This window comes from Stegodyphus dumicola, chromosome 1 (genome assembly GCF_044657685.1).
Source record: "Stegodyphus dumicola isolate Sdum_Otavi_A_Nest chromosome 1, ASM4465768v1".
NCBI lineage: Eukaryota > Metazoa > Arthropoda > Arachnida > Araneae > Eresidae > Stegodyphus > Stegodyphus dumicola.
Genome location: NC_140768.1, coordinates 83,990,420 through 84,010,122, shown reverse-complemented (window position 1 = coordinate 84,010,122; position 19,703 = coordinate 83,990,420). Strand labels below are relative to the sequence as shown.

Genomic DNA, 19,703 nt, shown 5'->3' with positions numbered 1-19,703 from the left:
AACAATGACTACTCATACTAATAAATGATACTAAGAAAACGATTCAATATTAAACACTGAAATAGTTCAGCACAGTACAAAAATAGGACTCGCACATTACTAAATAATACAAATTTCATTTAAACAAATATAAGCAAATTTCAAATCACTAATGGAATAGATTGAATAATTTTATACCAATTTATACTAACAGTAACTTTAACCTAGCATGTTAAAAATTCATTTCACTATAACGCCTTTATGTAGCCTACTCAGGAACTCTGCTATCGTCCTCACACGGCCCTATAACATAATAAATATTTACATATTCACACAGAGGACTATTTTTGCACTCTAATAATAAAAATCTTTAGATTTCTCTGTACATACACAATTTTGCAAATATTGCAAAAATATTGTATTATCTAGCCAAACTAATGGAAAATGATTTTAGCCAATAATAATAACTAGCCAAACTAATGGAAAATGATTCAGTACTAAATATTAATCAGTTCAGCGTAGTATAAGAAATGGAAATGACATATTACTAATCAATATCCTAAACAAATATATACATGTTATAAATCACAAATGAAATAAATTTAGTAATGAACACACCAATTTCTCTAAATTAACTGCAACTTTAATGTGGCAGTTTAAAATTTCATTTCACTATAATGTCTTTATGTATGCTACTCAAGAACCCTGCTATCATTTTCACACAGCCCAATAACTTAATAAATATTTACATATTCACAATAAAATCTATTTTCGCACTATAATCTAATTGACATTTTCTGTGAAATATGCAGTTTTGTAATATTTGCAATAATAATATCCATACTAAAACTTTGCTACTTGCAGAAGTTGCCGCCAGAGGCACAGACCCCAGCTGATCTGAGACTGAAGGAATTAGCCCCTACATAAGCAACAAGTCTCCTGATAGAATTTACACATTCTTAATTAGATGCATGGATCATTTTTGCTCAAGTTGTTTTCTATCTTGCCTGTGTTTCTTTCCACACACATTCAACCTAATCTGCGTAATATGTCAGAACTTTATCAAGGACTAGTTTCCCTTAAAAAATTTTATTGGTGTAAGATTCTAAATCATAATAGACTTCTGTGGTTAGTTGACTTCATGCATTCATTATTTCTTTAGATTTACTTTATTGCTTGCTGTTTTTAATCTTTCCTTAGTCCTCATTAAAACTGCAGGTGCAAAGTTTTAATTCATTTATCAATTTTGCTTATTCCATGGACTTGGAATATTTCCATTTCTCCTCAAGGGAAGATCAGTCACTGGAGCAGTTATATCAGTCACTGGAGCAGTTATAAGAGGGGTTAATTTAGGAGTATTCAGTAAAATGAGTAAAAAAAAATATGAAAATGTGTATCTATATATGCCCATGCTATTGAAGAATGTAAAATATTAGTGACAATTTGGGAATAATGTTTACAAAATTTTGAGAAATTTATGTAAAGACATAAATTGCATCAAGTGATTAAAATAAAATAATTGAAGATAGCAAAACTGTAAATTCTTGGTAAAAATATTTATTTTTCGTAAAAACAATATATGTTATCCAGTAATTATGTAATTTAAAACTGCTCAATTAGTAAAAATATATTCATTTTATAATTTTTTAAAATAAATGCCTTTTTAATACACTAATGCAGGAGTGTCCGTTAATGAGATTTTATGGAGTTGACCTAACCAGTTACATCGCAAGAAAGTTATGCTATTGACTGTTAGTTGACCAAACTTTATATTAATTGGTCATATAATTATTTTTCTGGTTAGCTGTCATATGAAATTAAAATTTAGAAAAGTTCTAACAGAAAAACTGTGCCTGTGATTGAGGTCCATTTAGAAAAGTTAGTTGCATTTTTGTAATGCTAAATACAAAAAATTCTCCTTCCCCCCCTTTTTTTTTCTTGAGGAAGGGTCAGTTTTTTTTTTTACATATTAAAACATTAAATTTTTTGTTTTTTACAGGTTTACTGCACAGAGCTTTTAGTGTTTTTCTTTTCAACATGAAAGGTGAACTTCTATTGCAACAAAGATCTGATGCCAAAATTACCTTCCCAGGTTAGTTGATCAATAGATCACATTTTCTGTTATCAGTGCAGAATTCTGTAGTGCAATGATAAGAAATACTAAATAAATTTGTTAGATGGGAGCACTTGTTTATTGTTGCATGCGGTTATTAAGGACTTTCATTTGAAGCAGTTTGAACAATATTGAACATAAATCGTTGTGTTTTAAGTTCTAAAAAAATAATCAAATGAAAATGTAAAGCATCATCAAATATATATTTTCATTGGTATTACTGTATATTGCTTATTGGCTCTTATACTATATGTATGCTCTGAATCCTTAAATGTAATATGTGTATCCTCAAGATTTTCAGACAGCAGATTGTACTTTTATATATTTGTTCTTAAACATTCATCTTTTAATATATTTACCTTCTGCTTTAGTATTTCTTCAGAAAAGCATTTTGTAATGATTATAGTTATATATGCCTTGTTCCCAGCATTTTTGTCCCACCTCCATATCCAGATAATATCCAGATAATATCCAGTCCATATCTAGATAATGAATACACTTGTCTCGTGATGTAAATGAAGTATGTTAAAGCTATATTTGGCTTTATATTATTATTTCATTTAATTCTTACTTAGTTTGTGCCTTCCAAAAACTGATACCCTTGTTGAACTGGCGATTGGAACTGGATTAGTTACATGTACTATATCTAATAACTACTAGTTTTCCCAGTTTGAATATGTAACGTTAAATTATGCAAATGAGTGATTTCAGATCATTGCAGCAAAATTGCTGGTACAAAATTAGTATTTTTGAAAGCCATCTATGTTGCAACATTGAATTGAAAAGAATTAGGATGTATCCTTGGTGTGCTGTATGCCAGTCTGTTTCAGTACAAGTCTACAGCTCAGTGATATTGACTGTTCGAAAAAAAATGATGAGTAACTATATCCCAGACATGTTCGGTTGTTGGCATGTCTGTTAAAGATAAGTCCAGGAAGGAGTGGTATCTACTGCTGGGTTGTGAAAGCTTGGTGAAGTGTTCAAGCACCAGAAGTGTGTTGAAAAAAAAAGGGGGGTGATCTTCGCCTTAACTTTCTTGATTTAGCAGTTGCCAGCTGATAGTGCATGTAATTCATAGTAGCTAGGAACATCTATCATAACTGTCATCACATACTATGCTTCTCATTTATTTAAGATCTAAATTACATGCTGGAAAGCCATTACTGTAATCTAGATAAAAGTAGGACTTATCAGAAAATACCATCTGTTCATGAAACCATTGCAATTTTTTACATATACAGCCATTATTGTAATCCAGATAAAAATAGGACTTATCAGAAAACACCATCTGTTCATGAAACCATCCTTGTTTGAGACTTCAGTGCTTTATTGTTAAGGAAATCCTCTACAAAAGAATGTAAGTATGTAGTCTACTGTGCAACAAATGGTCAATATCAGAGTGTTACACTAACACACAAGAGGATGCATATCTAGCCCTGCCATGCAGATGAGATCTCTGGTATTCTGGATTCCATGATATTACATTTTGTGGTCTGCTGCCAGATTTTTTATTCATCCAGTTTTCCTTCTGCTGCATCCGTACTGAAATCATTATCATGGTGTTATGCTTGTACAAATAACATTGTTGTGATCTGAAAATCCTTCTCTGTGTAGACTAGTATTTCATCTGCATTGGATATCTGTAGACACTATTTGAAAGTGATGAAGTACAGTGACTCTTACAAAATATTTTTCAGCTTGCTGGCGATAATACTGATCTGAAGGGAATTTATTCCAGGACTGCAGATAATAGGAGATGCTGTATAAAATAGAATACTCATATTATATGTATAAATTTGGTGAAACTTGATGAATTTGACACAAGGCATTATCAGTATTTATAAATAAAATATACTGTACTTCTGTAACATATTATTTTACACTGTAGTAGTATTTATATTACTTCATATATTATATTCTTAAAAATTTATTCTGTATTGCAATATACTATTTCTCTCACTAGCATGTATTAAGTAAAGAAGTCTAAAAATTTAAGCAGATTTAAGCAGCTGTATATTGCAATGAATTGTTTCAGAAAATGTTGGAAAAGGAAAACATTTCTTTCAAAATACTTTTTATTGCTGCAAATTTTACAGTGAAAATTATGTGTATATATTTGTACATAACATACAAGAAAGAAATTGTATGTTTGGAAAAAGATATTAACTTACTGTAGGATTTAACAACACCTATAATTATGTGATGATCGCACAATATTTACAATGATCAGAGGCAATATGATAACAGTATAGACTAGACATTATGATGACGGTATGCTTGTATGAAATTGAAGAAATGATCTAAGGGTCTTCAGGATAATCTTCTTTAGAAGCTAAAGATGAATAAAAAATTGAAGGCTTTTCCCATTTTCATTAACATTTTGTCCTTCTTATGATAGGTAGCTGTTACATTTTGTGGTTTCACAGAAAATTAGCCCTTCCCTTATTCTTTTAGACTTCACAAACTGAGATTTATTCCTATTATAAAACGTGCCAATTTTCACCTAGAAATTATTTCTATAATATTCAAAATTTTTACATTCTTGCTAATGGTAATGGACATTACTGAGACATGCACAGTTTCTGTTAAGCTTAGTTAGCAGTAGCAACATCAATATTTTTATGCTTTGAAATAAGATATTTCTGATGAGGAAGATTGCAGTAAAATGTGGATAATGAGAATAAAGAAATTGCCAAAAGCAGAGCAGGGGGAAAAGAATTAGAAAAATGTGTGTAAGTGTGGGAGTGGTGGGAAATTAGTTTTGAGTTGTGGGAGGATTAGTTTTGAGTGATATACTAAAATATAAAGCATTAGTTAAACATTTCCTGCTGTTTATTTTATGTTTTATTGTACATAAAACGATTTTTCAAAGTTGGAATGACTGTTTTCTCTTTTGCTATACCCGTTTTTAGCTTTTTTCGAATTATCCACAATTTTTGTTATCCGCGGCGGCCATGCCACCCAATTCCGCAGATAATCGGGAGTGTACTGTACATGACACTTGTTTTTCTTCTTTTTACTCTATTAAAAAAAAGGAAAAAGAAAAGGTAAATAAAACAGATTCTTATTTTACTTGTAAAGAATTAAAAACTGATATTTTTGTGATGTTGAATATATGAATCCACCATATGAAACATTTTTTCATGTAACCTCTTATGTGTAGTAATTAAATTAAACATAATTTATGAAGGATTCTGAATTCAGAAAATCAAATTGTAATGAAATGAAAACCAACAAGCTATTATGTAAAGTGGTTTACCCTGACTCTCCATTTTTTTTTTAAATACCACAAATTGTGATAAGTTGGATGAAATAAAATTTTTACTGTGTAATTAAAAGTACTAAATATAAATAATTTGTTACAATTTAATGCAGGATTCTATAATTATGCTTTTTTTCTACTGCAGATTTCAGTGTAGTTTAATACTGCCATTTTCCTTTCTGTATTTTGAACGGATAAGTATGCAATGTTTTAATTTATAAAATTTTCTGTTTAACAGGCTACTACACAAATACCTGCTGCAGTCATCCATTGTATATTGCATCTGAATTGGAGGAAATTAAGGCTCTTGGAGTTAAAAGAGCTGCTCAGAGAAGATTAGGCATCGAATTAGGAATTGATCCAGCCAGTGTAAGTTTTAATAAATTCTGTTCTGGAGAAGAAACTAAATGGCTTTTTAACCCATACAGGTACTTATAAAAGATTGAAAAACAATTAAAAATAAATGTCCAATGTATATATAAATTATTCATTATTACTTTTTTCCAGCATATAGATATTGCTGTGACTAAAGTATGTACCAAAATTTTACATGTTCTGTGACAGAGGTATGTCAAGCATCGGGTTGAGAGAATAAACAGCTAAATACTTGTAGTTTGATTCATATTCATGTGAAATGTGTGGCTGCATGGGGTTATGATATAAAAAAAATCCAGTTTCTCTCAGAAAGTCATCTTTTTAGGCTAATAATCTATTTTTGCTTTGCCTCATTCAGTTAACAAACTAACCAGCATGGCAATCAAACATGAAAAGAAACTAGTTATGGTTTTAACATAAGACTACCATTATTTTTGTTTTTGATAAAATATCTTAAATGTCCTGGATTTATTCCAAATATTTATTTTTTAATTTCCTTCCTGAAAAAAGTTTTTGATTATTATTCTTTTTTTCTATAGCACCTTTTATTTTGCACTCTTTTTAATAGGAACATATAACACCTGGTGATTAATGTATGCATTGCAACCGAACAGTTTCTATTAGAATAGTGGCAGTATCTTTGTTCTCCTTTTCCATGCTTCTAGTCTCACACACAAAATCTCTTTTCGTTTATGAGTTTCACAAAATCTCTTTTCATTTGTGAGTTTCACAAAATCTCTGTGACGTTCACAAAATCTCTTTTCATTTGTGAGTTTCACAAAATCTCTGTGACGTTCACAAAATCTCTTTTCATTTATGAGTTTCACAAAATCTCTGTGACGTTCACAAAATTTCTTTTCATTTGTGAGTTTGGAACATGGAGCTCTTTAAAGCTTACTGCTTTTTAAATGTTCATGCAAATTGTAGGCGCACTATGGTTGTAGGGAAAAAATATGCAGAGTAGACGTTTGTTGAAAATGACACTTATCTGAAACCTTGGAGTTCATGAGTTTAATAGCTCATGGAAAGTTTTTGAAAGTTACTTCTGATCATTCCTTTATTAGAGAAGATCAATTACAGCAATTTCTAAGTTTTCATATGGCTTCCCACTCGTACCAAAGTACCAAAGTTTTGCCAGTGGATGAGTAAGTTAAGCTCGTTAGATACTGCTAGTTTGACCTGTGTTCAAGCCCAGGCGAATGGGCTGGTTGCATGGTTGATTTTCCATTTATGTAATGTGACTGTGGCCGAGATGTTTTTGAAAGTCCTTTAATAAGGCTGTACATAATACTATTATTAATGAAGGTATAATCAAAATCTGAAGTCATTATCATAAGAGTCATAGGTTTTATTTCAGTAGATTAAAAATTATGACTTAACTGTTCGATTGGTTTCACTGATTTGAATGCTTCGAGACTGTGGAATCTGCAGTAAAAGTGAAGAACTTTACTGGATTTACTTACCTTTCCATAAATTACAGAATGGAAAACCCAATAAGGAAAAGGAGAAACGTCACAAGGAGTCCTACTTTTAAGTTTTACAATCTAATGTCTCAAACAGCAGTGATTTGGAAATTTGTAAAGTAAGTGATGAAGAAATTGTTAAAATTGTCTTTGAAATGAGAAAAACAAATCTAATTTTGAAGAATTTGTCCATGATTTCGAGTATATTTACTACCACCTGAGAAGCACTTACTGAGTCTATTAAGTGTTTGTATACATGCATTCCATTTCAGCTGTCATTAACCATAAAATTGTTACAAATTGCAAAACTTTTTAAATGTCTGAAATTAATAGGGGTGAACAGAAAACTACTGGTCAGTACTTTTTGTAACACTTTTATATATATACTTAATATAGTTATACATGTGTTTACAAATATGACATAATTTAGAAAATTTTATCTTTTTTATATTTTAAAATTGATTTTCAGGAATACTATTTATTCCACATTGGAATGATTTGAACAGTTTTGCTCTTTTGTACAAGTTCAAATTAAAAGTCCACTGTATATAATCATTCATTATTCATTGTAGTCTAATTATATAGCTCTTAACTGATAATATTTCATCTGAAATATGCTTAACAAACAATATTTGGAAGGAATCATGAAGTCTTTTTTAATAGAATGTCATGTAATATATATGTTATATTAAAATCTGAACAGTTATTGGAAAAGAAGGGAGTTGAGAAGTTTCCTAACTTTGGAGTTAAAATACAGGCCTAAAATATGAACTAAACTTTCATATAGGTATAATTTTTTGTGTGTTAATAAAATTTCACTAAAAAAGTAAAAATGCATTGATTCATATTATTTTGAATGCAGTTATTGCATTCTTTGAAAACTTAGATTATAAGTCATGGAACTAATAAAATCGTTCACTTGATGAGCTGCACTGAAAATGATTTTATTAACCTGTATAATTGTTTGACAGTCATTAAGTGCAGATTATAAGATGAAAGTATTCTCTATTAAATTGTGGCATGTAAAATACCACTGTTTTTAACTTAATTATGGAATGAAACATGAAAGAAAATCATTCAAAGGAAAGAGAAACATGCATTTGAATCTATACTGTAATGGCATTCTTGATTTAAATACTGCCATAATTTTGGGTATAGCTTTCATTTGCCTTAGAGATTAGATTACATAGATTTTTGATAAATATTTTAGTATGATCTAAATAAATGATAGTTCAGGGTATGACATAATTAATTGCAGATAACTATGTGGCTTTGTTTTCTGAATAGATAATATTTTTATAGGTCGCACCTGAAGATTTCTTGTATATGACTAGAATTATGTACACAGCACCATCTGATGACCAGTGGGGAGAGAGAGAAATAGATTACATCCTCGTTCTTAAAAAAGATATTGAACTTAATCCTAACCCAAATGAAGTGAAGGAATGTGTATATGTAGCCCGAAATGATCTCCAAGGTTTCCTAGGTAAAATGTTATATTTTTTCTTATATTATAAATTTTGATTTCTTACATCATGAGATTAGTTTAAATTATTACTGTATCCCAAGTGTATCAAAGGAACATTTGATACATACAGGGCATCCATGACATATTGTTTTATTTCCTTCAAAAATAATTATGGATGTTTCTATAAAATGAAAATTTAAATGGTATGTGTGATGGATCTTGCTAGCATTTTATGTTTTATTCAACATTTATCATATGAAAAGACTGATTGTGCTGTAACATATTTCTATTAAATTGGACACAACTACTTTTAGAAAACGTATAAAATTATTAAAATTATTATCGTACTTATGTTGATTGAAGATGTTTTTAAAAGATAGATATTTTGGCCAAACTTAAGTTGTTTCATTTTGGTTCATTTCCTGTCAGACTATGTAAATGTTTACATAATTTTATAGGTGTGATGTTTTAGCAATTCACATTGAAGTATTCTAAAAAAGCAAAATCATCCACAGTTTGTTTATTGATATTATTTTTAGTAGGAAAGGGGGCTGTGGAAAACAAAATATCCTTATGATGATCGAAATAGCCTTAGATGATATTGCGTATGATTGAGTAGTAATGATTAATAAGTGCAATAGAATTATGACAAGTGTTGCCAAAGGCTATATCAATTGCCTATAGCATATTAAGTTCTTTGGTTTGCAAAGCATGTTTTATTCAATAATGATCAAATACAAAGATTGACATGGCTGATTGATTGACATGACATGGCTGAAACAAGATATTACTGGAATGTCAACTTTTCTCAATTTATGAATGCTTTATATTTTTCTTATCTTTTACAGGTTGCTAAAGGTAATAAAATTTTTTTGATAATTTTGTTTTGCATGGTTGCATGGTTCTGCTTGAAATTTTCCTATATATATGCACAAAATGTGGAAATCTGGGATAAGTGAGTAAAACCATCCAAACAAAAAATCAAAAGGTCAAAAGAGCTTTTTATTAAAAAAAGTAGCTGTGTGAGCAGAACTAGAGAAAAGTAGCTGTGTGAGCAGAACTAGAGAGAAGACAAGAACATCCATGTGACAGACCTTAGCCAAATAAATAAATAAATAAATATTCTTTAGAAGGGGATAGAATCACCAGACTTGGATAATGGAGTTGCAACGTTCTTCTTCTATGTGGAAGACAAGGTAGTTGAGGAGCTGTTAAGGTTATCATTCCCCATTCCTCTTGTAGTGCCAGTTTCAGCTGCAGGATCATTACTAGTAGCTGTTCATATGCTGCCAAATGTTTCCTTGAGAAGGTCCCGAACATATTCTATGGGATTTAGATTCATTGACTTTGCATGCCAATTCATGCATTGAATATCTTCACCCTCCAAAAGCTCTCCAAGAGCATGATACACTTTCATCTATATAAGAGCAAAACCCACAGCACCTCTAAGCAAGTAATGTGAAACAAGAGTACCATGGTATATGTATGTCGGCGATCATTCTAGAAGTTTAAATGAGCAGAAGTATTTGCTTAATAAGGAGATACAAATTACAGTATAGCACATAAAAACTTAAATTGCTTATCATAATTTTTCGTGTTGCATGAACACCGTTTGTCCATTTTTTAAGTAATGTACGGGTGTTTTTTCTAGGCTCAGAACTTTGAAAATACTCCACTTCATGCAGTCCCAAATATTAATATATTTTTTATCAAAATGCTAAGAAAAATAGAACTTGCATCTTCCTTTGCAAATTTTAAACTGGCTTTTTGAGAATTAATTGAATGTACATTTAAACAAATGAACGTGTGAATGTGTTGGGGTGTCATGTTTATCCATTATTGGTGGTAAATCACACTGTTTTGGCTATAATGTATATATATTAATAGTATTACGAGCTCTATAATGGTGTTGCAAATCTCTCATTTGCTAAATTTTTCTCCCAAATTAAAGTTAGTTAAATACTGGGTAGTTGGGATTTTACTGTGCTTAAGTAATAAATGAAATTCTGGATATATTATGACATATAATATAGCACAGATCTGTGTGTGTTTGTTATGCATCTATATGCATATATTTATATAGAGTAATACAGTAGTGAATGTATATAATGCCCAGAATGAAGTTGACTAGAAATTTAGATTGAACTGTTATAATTACAGTAGCTGGTTGATTGTAATCATTCATATCAGTTGGTTTTATTATTTATTGCTAATATACCAGATTTAGTGTTCCTTAGAACACTGAATATTGCACCTTTAAACTTTATATGAGGCAATTTAAATTTTGTGTATGAGAAGTGCCCTAGAAATATTAAACTTATATTCAAAGCCATATTATTTCTCAAGAAATGATGCACTAAAATATTTTGGAATCGCACTTTGCAGAAATGGTCTCAAACTCAAATTTGCATGTGGGCATAATCTAAAAATAGCTAATCAGTTAGAACTATATTTTTAAACAAAATAATAATTTTATATTAACATAATAAAATTATTTTAAATTTCATTTTGCTAAATATTTATCAAAACATATATAAATAATAAATAGTATCAGAAAGGAAAAAATTCAGATTCAAATTTATATTTATTTTGCATCTGAAGCAAGCAGTATCGCAAAACATTTCCTGGTTACTATAGTTTGCAGGCTCAAATGTATTGACAACCAAATATTAAATTTTCAAACTCATAATTTATTTCAAATTATTCTAACATGTTTACTTATTTATTAAATAATTTGCTTTAAACTAAAACAAATTTTTAAAACTTTTCAAGTTTTCTCAGAAACTTTACCAATTGGAACAAAACTTGAGAATAAATAATGACTTAGTCTGTTTCACTTATTTATCAATTTTCTCTTATTTATCACGTTTCTCATCTCAATGTTTAATTAAAAATGTATTTGTGTTATGTAAATAATTATAGCACTTGTACTACACTAATTATACTACAGCTTGACACTTAACAGTGTTAATATAAAGTTGTAACTTTGGAGAGAAGTTCCTAGAAATTATCTTCAATATGGATTGCAGATGCTCATTAGTTAATTCGGTTCATTTTTTACTAATTATCAACTGTGAAAAAAAAAAGATGTTTGCATTTTCATATATAAATATGTATTACAAAATGAAGCATTTTTTAGTGCAAAAATTCCTATCTGGGATTTTCTATTTTTTAATAAGTATGAATAAAAGTAGGAAAATCTATGTCTTCAAATCTTTAAATGAGATTTATATCACAATGTAAATTAGTTAGCTCCAATTGTGGATTTTTCTAGTTTGTTATCCATGTTTGGTTTTAATGGTAATGAAAATAATGCAAACTGACTTCAAATATCTAAATTTTTGAAATCTCTGTAGTACCATGCTTAAAAAAAAATATATAATTGAAATGCATATGTGCTCTGCAAAATATTGCTTTGGAGACTGCCAGTCTGAGAAAGCTGCTCTACAGAACTGAAAGGTGCTTTAAAGGAAGAAAAGTTGGAGTTAATCATCTAAGATACAAACAATTTATAAACTTTTTCAATAACGAAACATAATGTATGTGCTTTATACTAATTATGTACAATCAATAAAGTAGGCAATTTTGCTTTAATTTGTATATAGCATGAAATCATAATATGTTGACATGTGATTTTGCTTGCTGTGTATCTCTAAGCAGTGTTCTGAATAACTTCTTTGAAATTTTTTAAAAAGAATAAAAAAAAAAAAAAAAAAATCCTTTCATTATGGACTTCTTGATCTTTATTCTCTTCCTATCTATTTCATAAGTAGTAGCTTTTAGTATGTGTTGTGGTAAATTTTATTAGCCTTGTAATTTTTCTTTTCATATTGTATAGTGTGATAATTATTCATATAATTGCTCATAATAGACTCTTTATATTAGATGGAATGAAGAACAAAGGCTACAAAATTACTCCTTGGTTTCAACTCATTGCAAAGTCTTTCCTGCCTAATTATTGGGATAACTTGGACAAATTAAAACCTCTGCGTGATCATAAAACCATTCATCGTCTTTAGTTCTAAAGGTATGACTCATAAATATTATTTTATTTCTGAATAAGAAGACTCTGAATTTATCATAGACTCTTCTTAAAACTTGAAAAATGTGTATTAGCTTGCAGAAATGCTGAATAATATTTCTGCAGATTTGTGTAATGTTACTTTTTTGCCAGAACAACATAAAATCTTTAGAACATTTTGAAAGATTGTAAGGTTTTCAAATGACTAGTTTTTTGGGCCGTTAAATCATGTTACATTTACAAGGCATTACTTTCCCTATAGCACAGCAAGTATTGCCATTTAAGATACAAGATCTTTAATTTAGCTTCCAATTTTTCCTGGCAAATAGCATGTTTTTGTGTTGTTATTAGGTGTTTTACACTATCTTAAATTAAGAGTTATTTTGAATTATAACCATAGTCATTAAACAGCCAAATGTTTTAAAAGCAATAAAATGTGCTTAATATTTTTTATTTTTTTAATATTGGAGTGATGTGATTTGTAACATATACAGCAAAACTGTGACAATATAACATTGCATATTCAGGAAGTTAGATAAAGAAAACAGTATTAGAATGGTTTGTTCCACACATGCTTCACTTAAGAAAGAAATGCTTTAAAACTCTGAACCTCCTAAAAGTATTGTCGAACACGTTCGGGGGGGGGCAGATCACTGTGCTATGCTCCGTGTTTAGTGTTTACAGGGCTTTAATGCATTCAAAACTGGACTATGGCTGAGCACGAGGCATGACCTTCTATGTTGTCAAAACTTGAACCTGTTCGCCACCAGGCTCTCCGGATATGTTCTGGGCCATTTAGGATGTCTCCCGTTCAGAGTCTGTATATTGACTTATTTGAGCCATCTCTCCAGTTAAGGCGTAAGCAGTTATTTATTAGTCATTATCTTAATAAACTATCATAGCCTGGACATCCTGGCAACACCACTTTACACCACCGTGACTTTTTTTTTTTTTACTTGTTTGAAGCACGACCATGTTGTGTGCCTTCTTTCCTCCTAAGAGTCTGGCCATTGATTGAATAACATCTTCTAACTAGCTTGAATTCCCAGACAGTAAAGCATTTTGACATTGCACCTTGGGAAAATTCACAAATCCAGCTGCTTAATGTTTTCCATCATTTGAATAAAAACAATACGATACTATAAACAGCTTTTTCTTGAGCATAGCCAAATATATAGTGGCTACATTCCCATATACACTGATGGCTCAAAAACAGCCAGTCATGTTGTATCCTCTTTTATAGCGGTAAATCATTAAGAAATAAAGCATTTGCATGAGGCTTGCTCGGTGCTTACTGTGGAGTTGACTTCTGTATACTGTGTCCTTTTATATATATCAAAACTAACTCAGAAAAGGTTTTATTATTTATTCTCACCTGTATAGTGCACTAAAAGCTCTTGAGGCATTTATTGATACCCAGAATTCTCCAACTTGAAATTTCAACATTGCATTTGAATTTAAATATTCGTGGATGGCATTTGAATTTAACTATTTTTTACTGCTGGGTGCCTAGGCACATAGGTGAGGGAAATGAACTGGCAGATGTTACTTCAAAATCTGCTGTGAGTTTCTCTGCTGGGTTTTGTTCAAGTTAGAGACATCATCATGGTCATCAAAAACAAGGTCATAAATAAATGGCAGCAATTTTGGAAACTTCAAGTAAATAACAAGTTACGAAGCATCAAGGATAAAGTTGAATATAGGGAGGCTGCTGGGAACTAGAGGTAATTTTAACTCCCTTAGAATTGGTCTTTGTCGTATTACCCAAAATCATCTTTTAAAAGGTGAAAACAAACCTATCTGTCCCAATTGTAATGCTGTTTTAACAGTTCATCACTTTTTAACTCGATGCCCTAAACTTAACAGACTTCATATGAAGCATTTTAACAGCTGTGACTTACCTCTTGACTGAATAATTGGAAAAGAGGTCAGCACTAATTTATTTCATTACCTGCTAGAGTCAGATTTTTATTATTTAATCTGAATCATGTTTTAGAATATTCCTTTGTATTTTAACACACATTCTTAACTTTTTGTTTTAACACTTTGTATTTAACTGATCTTGACATCTGTAATCATCTCATCGTTATATACTTTTCATCTTTATGTATCTCATTTTTATGTCTTGGTTTTAAACTTTTATTTAAAATCAGGACTGATATGCGTCTGGCGCAAATATCTTTTCAGGTTGTGTGCCAAAAACCGAACAAACAAACATCCTTAAGTGCTATTTTATATTATACATGCAAAATATGTTATATTATACAGTAGGTGCTATTTTACATGCATAATAATGCAGCTGACAGTGTATATACATGCAGCTGTCCCATATTATATCTTGCAAGAGGTACTTCACAGTAAACGCTAATAATGTTGTTTAAAGGTAGTTGGAGGTATGTAATAAGCTTCTTGTACACAATAGATTTCACAGGATGCCATGAGAAGAAATTGATGGCTTTTTTAAGTATGGTGATATATAGAGAAAATATCGTCAATAATAAGTTATTGGTGTTCTTCCATTCATCAAGCTGGAAGTGATAGCTGACTTTTTATCTCTGAATGAAAGTGCACTGACTGTTTCAATGAAATTTTGTTTCTCCTAACCTTCCAAATTTGTTACATTCCATTTTGTTACATGTTTTCTAAAATATCTTGTAAAATTATAATTTATAATGTATCTAACTGCTCATTTTTATGAATATTTGTATTGGTATTGCAATGAATCGGACATTTCTTATGCTGTATATTAGAGGCTGTTCGCACATTTTTTAGACGATTTTTCATTGTAATTACAGAAATATTTTACCTAAAATTTTTGTTTTAAATATTCTATTTGATAATTCTTATTCTTTTTTTTATCTTCATACATCGTAATTTCCAAGACGGTGTATGAAGATAGTTGTAGAGGTATTATATCCCATTGCTTTTGAACAACTTTTCAAAGTCTAAGGAGGTTGTAGGTTGACATTCGGACAACCTGCTTTTTAAGTCCACAAGCGTAAAAAATCAGTTGATAGATCAGGAGATTTAGTAGGGATATGAATGAAGAGTATGGCCTTGATACCCCTTTCTTGTTCCATTTTTTTTCCCAGGAAATTAGCAGTAGATTTTGTGCTTTGTTTTTTTCAGTTCTACCGAATGATCACTCTGTGTTTAAAATGAAGGTATTTCATATTTGAAAATTGGGTATAAAATATGTTTTTGATAATATGTAGAGTTGATCTTAACATTTTTCACCACTTTTTTACTTCCTTGTACGAAGTATAAAGGAAGTATTGTAATCACGGAAAGTTCCAGGCATTGTATTTCAATGTTAAATATCCATTTTCACCGCTATCGAGTGCAATTTAATGATGCTTGTGGTTAACATCTATACATAAGGACAGAATAAAGGACTCTTTCCCTCCAAAAAAAATTGTAAAACTAATTGAAAATGAATTTTTAAGATAATTTTTCGTGGTGTCTGTGTGTACGTATGTGCATATCTCACATAACTCAAAAATGAGTAGCCTCAGAATGTTGAAATTTTGTAAATAGGACTACTATAACATGTAGATGTGCACCTCGTATTTTGGTTGCAATCTACCGCGCCAAAATATATGTATGTATATATATATATATCCACTGTTACTCGGCTCAGTGATCTCAGTTTCTTTATTCTTATATTATTATATGTAAGATGTTTGTAAATTGTGCATTTTTTGCTTTAAGAATTATTGAATTATGCTGTTCTTATCTTCCGGTTAAGGTTTTTTTGCCTTTAGTAAATCTGTATGCAATAATTTTAGAATTTTCAACAATTTAAAAGTTGTTTAACCCCTTCGTGCCAACTGGCACATACACTTCCCGGCCGAAACGCAGGCATGCCAGAGCGTTTTTCCGTTCAGCCCGGACTGTCACGTATTTGTGCCAGTGTCCTGGAATGTTTTAAAAACTATAATTTCTGCCACAAGATGACACTGTATGTCCATATGGTTTCAGATACATGTACATTAGACCTTCTACTCGAAATGAGAGAAGCATAACTCGCATACACGTGTTTTTGATTATATAAACAAAAGGGGAAATAAATGTTTCCGAATGGCGTGCTTTATGACGTCTCTTTAAATTCGCCCGTGGTAGTTGTTTATTGTAAGTAGAGAAGTTTTATTTTTGCTAAAGCGTTGGGTATTTCAGTTTGCAGTTCAGTTTTTAGAAAATAATTAGATCTTGTTAGATGTGAATTCTTTCTGTTTTTACCGTTGCAATGTTGAAGCGTCGAAAATGTTTAACAGAGCATGAAATAGCAGAAATGCTGCAAAATTATTTCAGATATTGATTCTGAAACAGATTCTGATAGTAGTGATAGTGATACTATGATATATTCTGATCATAAAGAATCTGGCGAATCTAATGATGATGAGGACATTTCGGACATCTGTATGGCGAGTACGTCGAAAGCAAGTACTTCTCCATGGTCATCCACAATAGAAAATTTATCGGAATTACCATTTAAAGCTGTTCCTGGAATTAAAGTGGATAATTCGGTTGAAGAAGAAATTGATTTCTTTAGGTATTATTTTGATGATACAATAATTAAATTAATTACTGAAGAGACTAATTTGTATCAAAGGAGTAAATATCCTGAGGATGAATCTGGAGCAACTTCTTCGAAGTATTTAAATGTTACAGTGGAAGAATTGTTTGTTTTCTTTGCTCTAACAATTTTGATGAGTATTATAAAGAAACCCACAATCATTAAATCCACTCAGATTAACTGAAAGATATTTTCCAAAACTTTGTTCAGAAGAGACTGATAAGAAAATGAGACGACGATGCTTCGTTTGTTCATATTCCCAGAAAAATTCTCCAAAACGGCAAATGAGTTATTACGAGTACAAGGAATGTAACGTAGGGCTGTGTGTGGATCCCTTTTTTTTCAAATTTTTCATACGAAAAGAGAATTTTAAGTAATATATTTAGTTTTCAGACGTATAATGTTAAAAGTCATAAATTGGTGAGTAATGAAAATAAAATGTGTAAAATATGCATTTAAACAAGAAATAAGGTAATTAAAGTATATATAAAAATATCTATAAAGCATAAGCCGTTTAAATACTCTATAGAGAATTATTAAACAATGCGTTGATACTTCGGAAATTTCGTGGATTTAGGCTTAATAGCAAAAAAGCCCCACTCCCTGGACAGACACTCGCGTAAGACACTGCCGGCCTCCGCGATAAGTGCGCGTTTGCATTACCCGGCATGAAGGGGTTTAAGTGCTGCTAAGCCTAATAATTTTTGCCATGTCAGCCATTGCTTGTTTATGTTTGAAACAACAGAATAGTAGATTTGTTGCCAATCTAGTGAAAGTAAGCTTTGCTACAACAAAGATAACACCTTCTTATTGCGAATTAAATCGTGCTTAATCCATTCTGGAATTTATTCGAGGAAATAATTGTTTAAGATTTACTTCATAATTTTCAATACAGACATTTTAAGTTTTTATGTATTTTTGCCTTGTCACAAAATGAGAACTGAATTAATTGAATGAGAAATACTGAATCCTCTGTGAAAAACTATTTTTTTTGTTTGCTTAATTTCTTTTATACATCATTTTAGATTTATTATAGTATTTGAATAGAACATGTGGCAACGATTAGATAATTCTTAAGATGATATAAATTTTGTGCATTCTGAGTTAAAAATTATTGAAATGTAGCACTGTTAAGTGAACCTAGGGCCAGAGTGTCGCTATGGTAAGCAAATATAGTGAATTGTAAAGAGTGCATTTATTCTATTGTGGTTTATGTGCTATCGACGAAGTAGATTTAATGATAAACAAATATAGTGAATTTTAAAGAGTGCATTTATTCTATTGTGATTTATGTGCTATCGATGAAGTAGATTTAATTCAATCCAATAAGTTTAAATGAAATGCAGGAACAAATGTGTATACTTTAATATTCCGTACAAAGAAGTCATGGTGCACAACATCAGATTTTTTATTTTTAATTTCCATTATATGAAAAACTAGCAAATATCTTAAATCTCTTACAAAAACTTTCTCTAGATTCCTTGAATGGTGTTTTAAGATTTTTTTCTGTTTGTTGATAATAAATGGATCTATTTTTATTGTGATCATTTAAACACAACCAAGATTCGTCTATTGTGACAGCATTTTTCCTTTTTTGTCCGAATGTTTCTCATAAAGAATTCTGCAGTGAATCCTGTGTTCAGCAATATATCCTGGAGAAAGAAGATGCACATTATGTTTTTTCGCCTTTTTAAGATTCAAATCAGCATTAATTATTATTATTGTGGCTTTATTTTCATATATTAAGAAAAGTATTATTTCTCTTTAGATTAATAACTTGAATGAATGAATTTTCTATGTAATGGTTTTCTGTAGAATTAAATTCATTTGAATTACTGATTTTTCATTTCTTTTTTAGATGTTAAAGCTTGCACCTGTACTGTCTGTTTTAACCACCTATACATGAAGTTCTTTCCTTGTATCATTTAAGTAAATTGTGGTATATGTGTGTTCTAGTGCCTTTTGTTGCTCAAATCCTTTGTATATCTACTTTTTATGAATACATATGTACAGCTAAGCTATGTATATTCAATTATTAGTAATGAAGGTTTCTGGTATGTCTTGTATATTTTTTGAATGTTTACTATTGTATGTTTTATCATTATGTGTTGAAGAATTAAAATAAATGCTTGTATAGTTTGAAATAAATAAGACTTGTTGTTATGGAATAAGTTTCAAATGTGTTCGATTCATGACACTAAATGATAACTATTGAAATAAAGCAAATATCTATGCACTTTTCTTCAATCATTATTGGAAAAAAAAAATTACTCAACATACTTTTTGTTTTTTGAATTTTTATAAAGGCGAAAATATTCACCTAATACTACATTTGATATGTGTGGGTACTAATATAAGATCTTCATTGAGGGAATGCAATGTAAACTGAATTTTTTAAAATTAAAGACCTGCATATAAAATTCCGATGCAGTTAAGGCATAGCCAT

At 30.3% G+C, this 19,703-nt stretch overlaps 1 protein-coding gene across 1 annotated transcript in view; it reads left to right on the top strand.

Annotated features, from left to right (window-relative positions):
• Idi (Isopentenyl-diphosphate delta isomerase) overlaps positions 1-19,428 on the top strand; it is a 36,234-nt gene extending 16,806 nt beyond the window's left edge. The window contains exons 3-7 of the mRNA XM_035352555.2: positions 1,979-2,071; positions 5,593-5,723; positions 8,495-8,678; positions 12,546-12,687; positions 19,116-19,428. Coding sequence (XP_035208446.1) covers positions 1,979-2,071; positions 5,593-5,723; positions 8,495-8,678; positions 12,546-12,679 — 542 coding nt within the window. The 3' untranslated portion in view covers positions 12,680-12,687; positions 19,116-19,428. The remainder of the gene's footprint in view (positions 1-1,978; positions 2,072-5,592; positions 5,724-8,494; positions 8,679-12,545; positions 12,688-19,115) is intronic.
• The last annotated feature ends 275 nt before the right edge of the window (positions 19,429-19,703 follow it).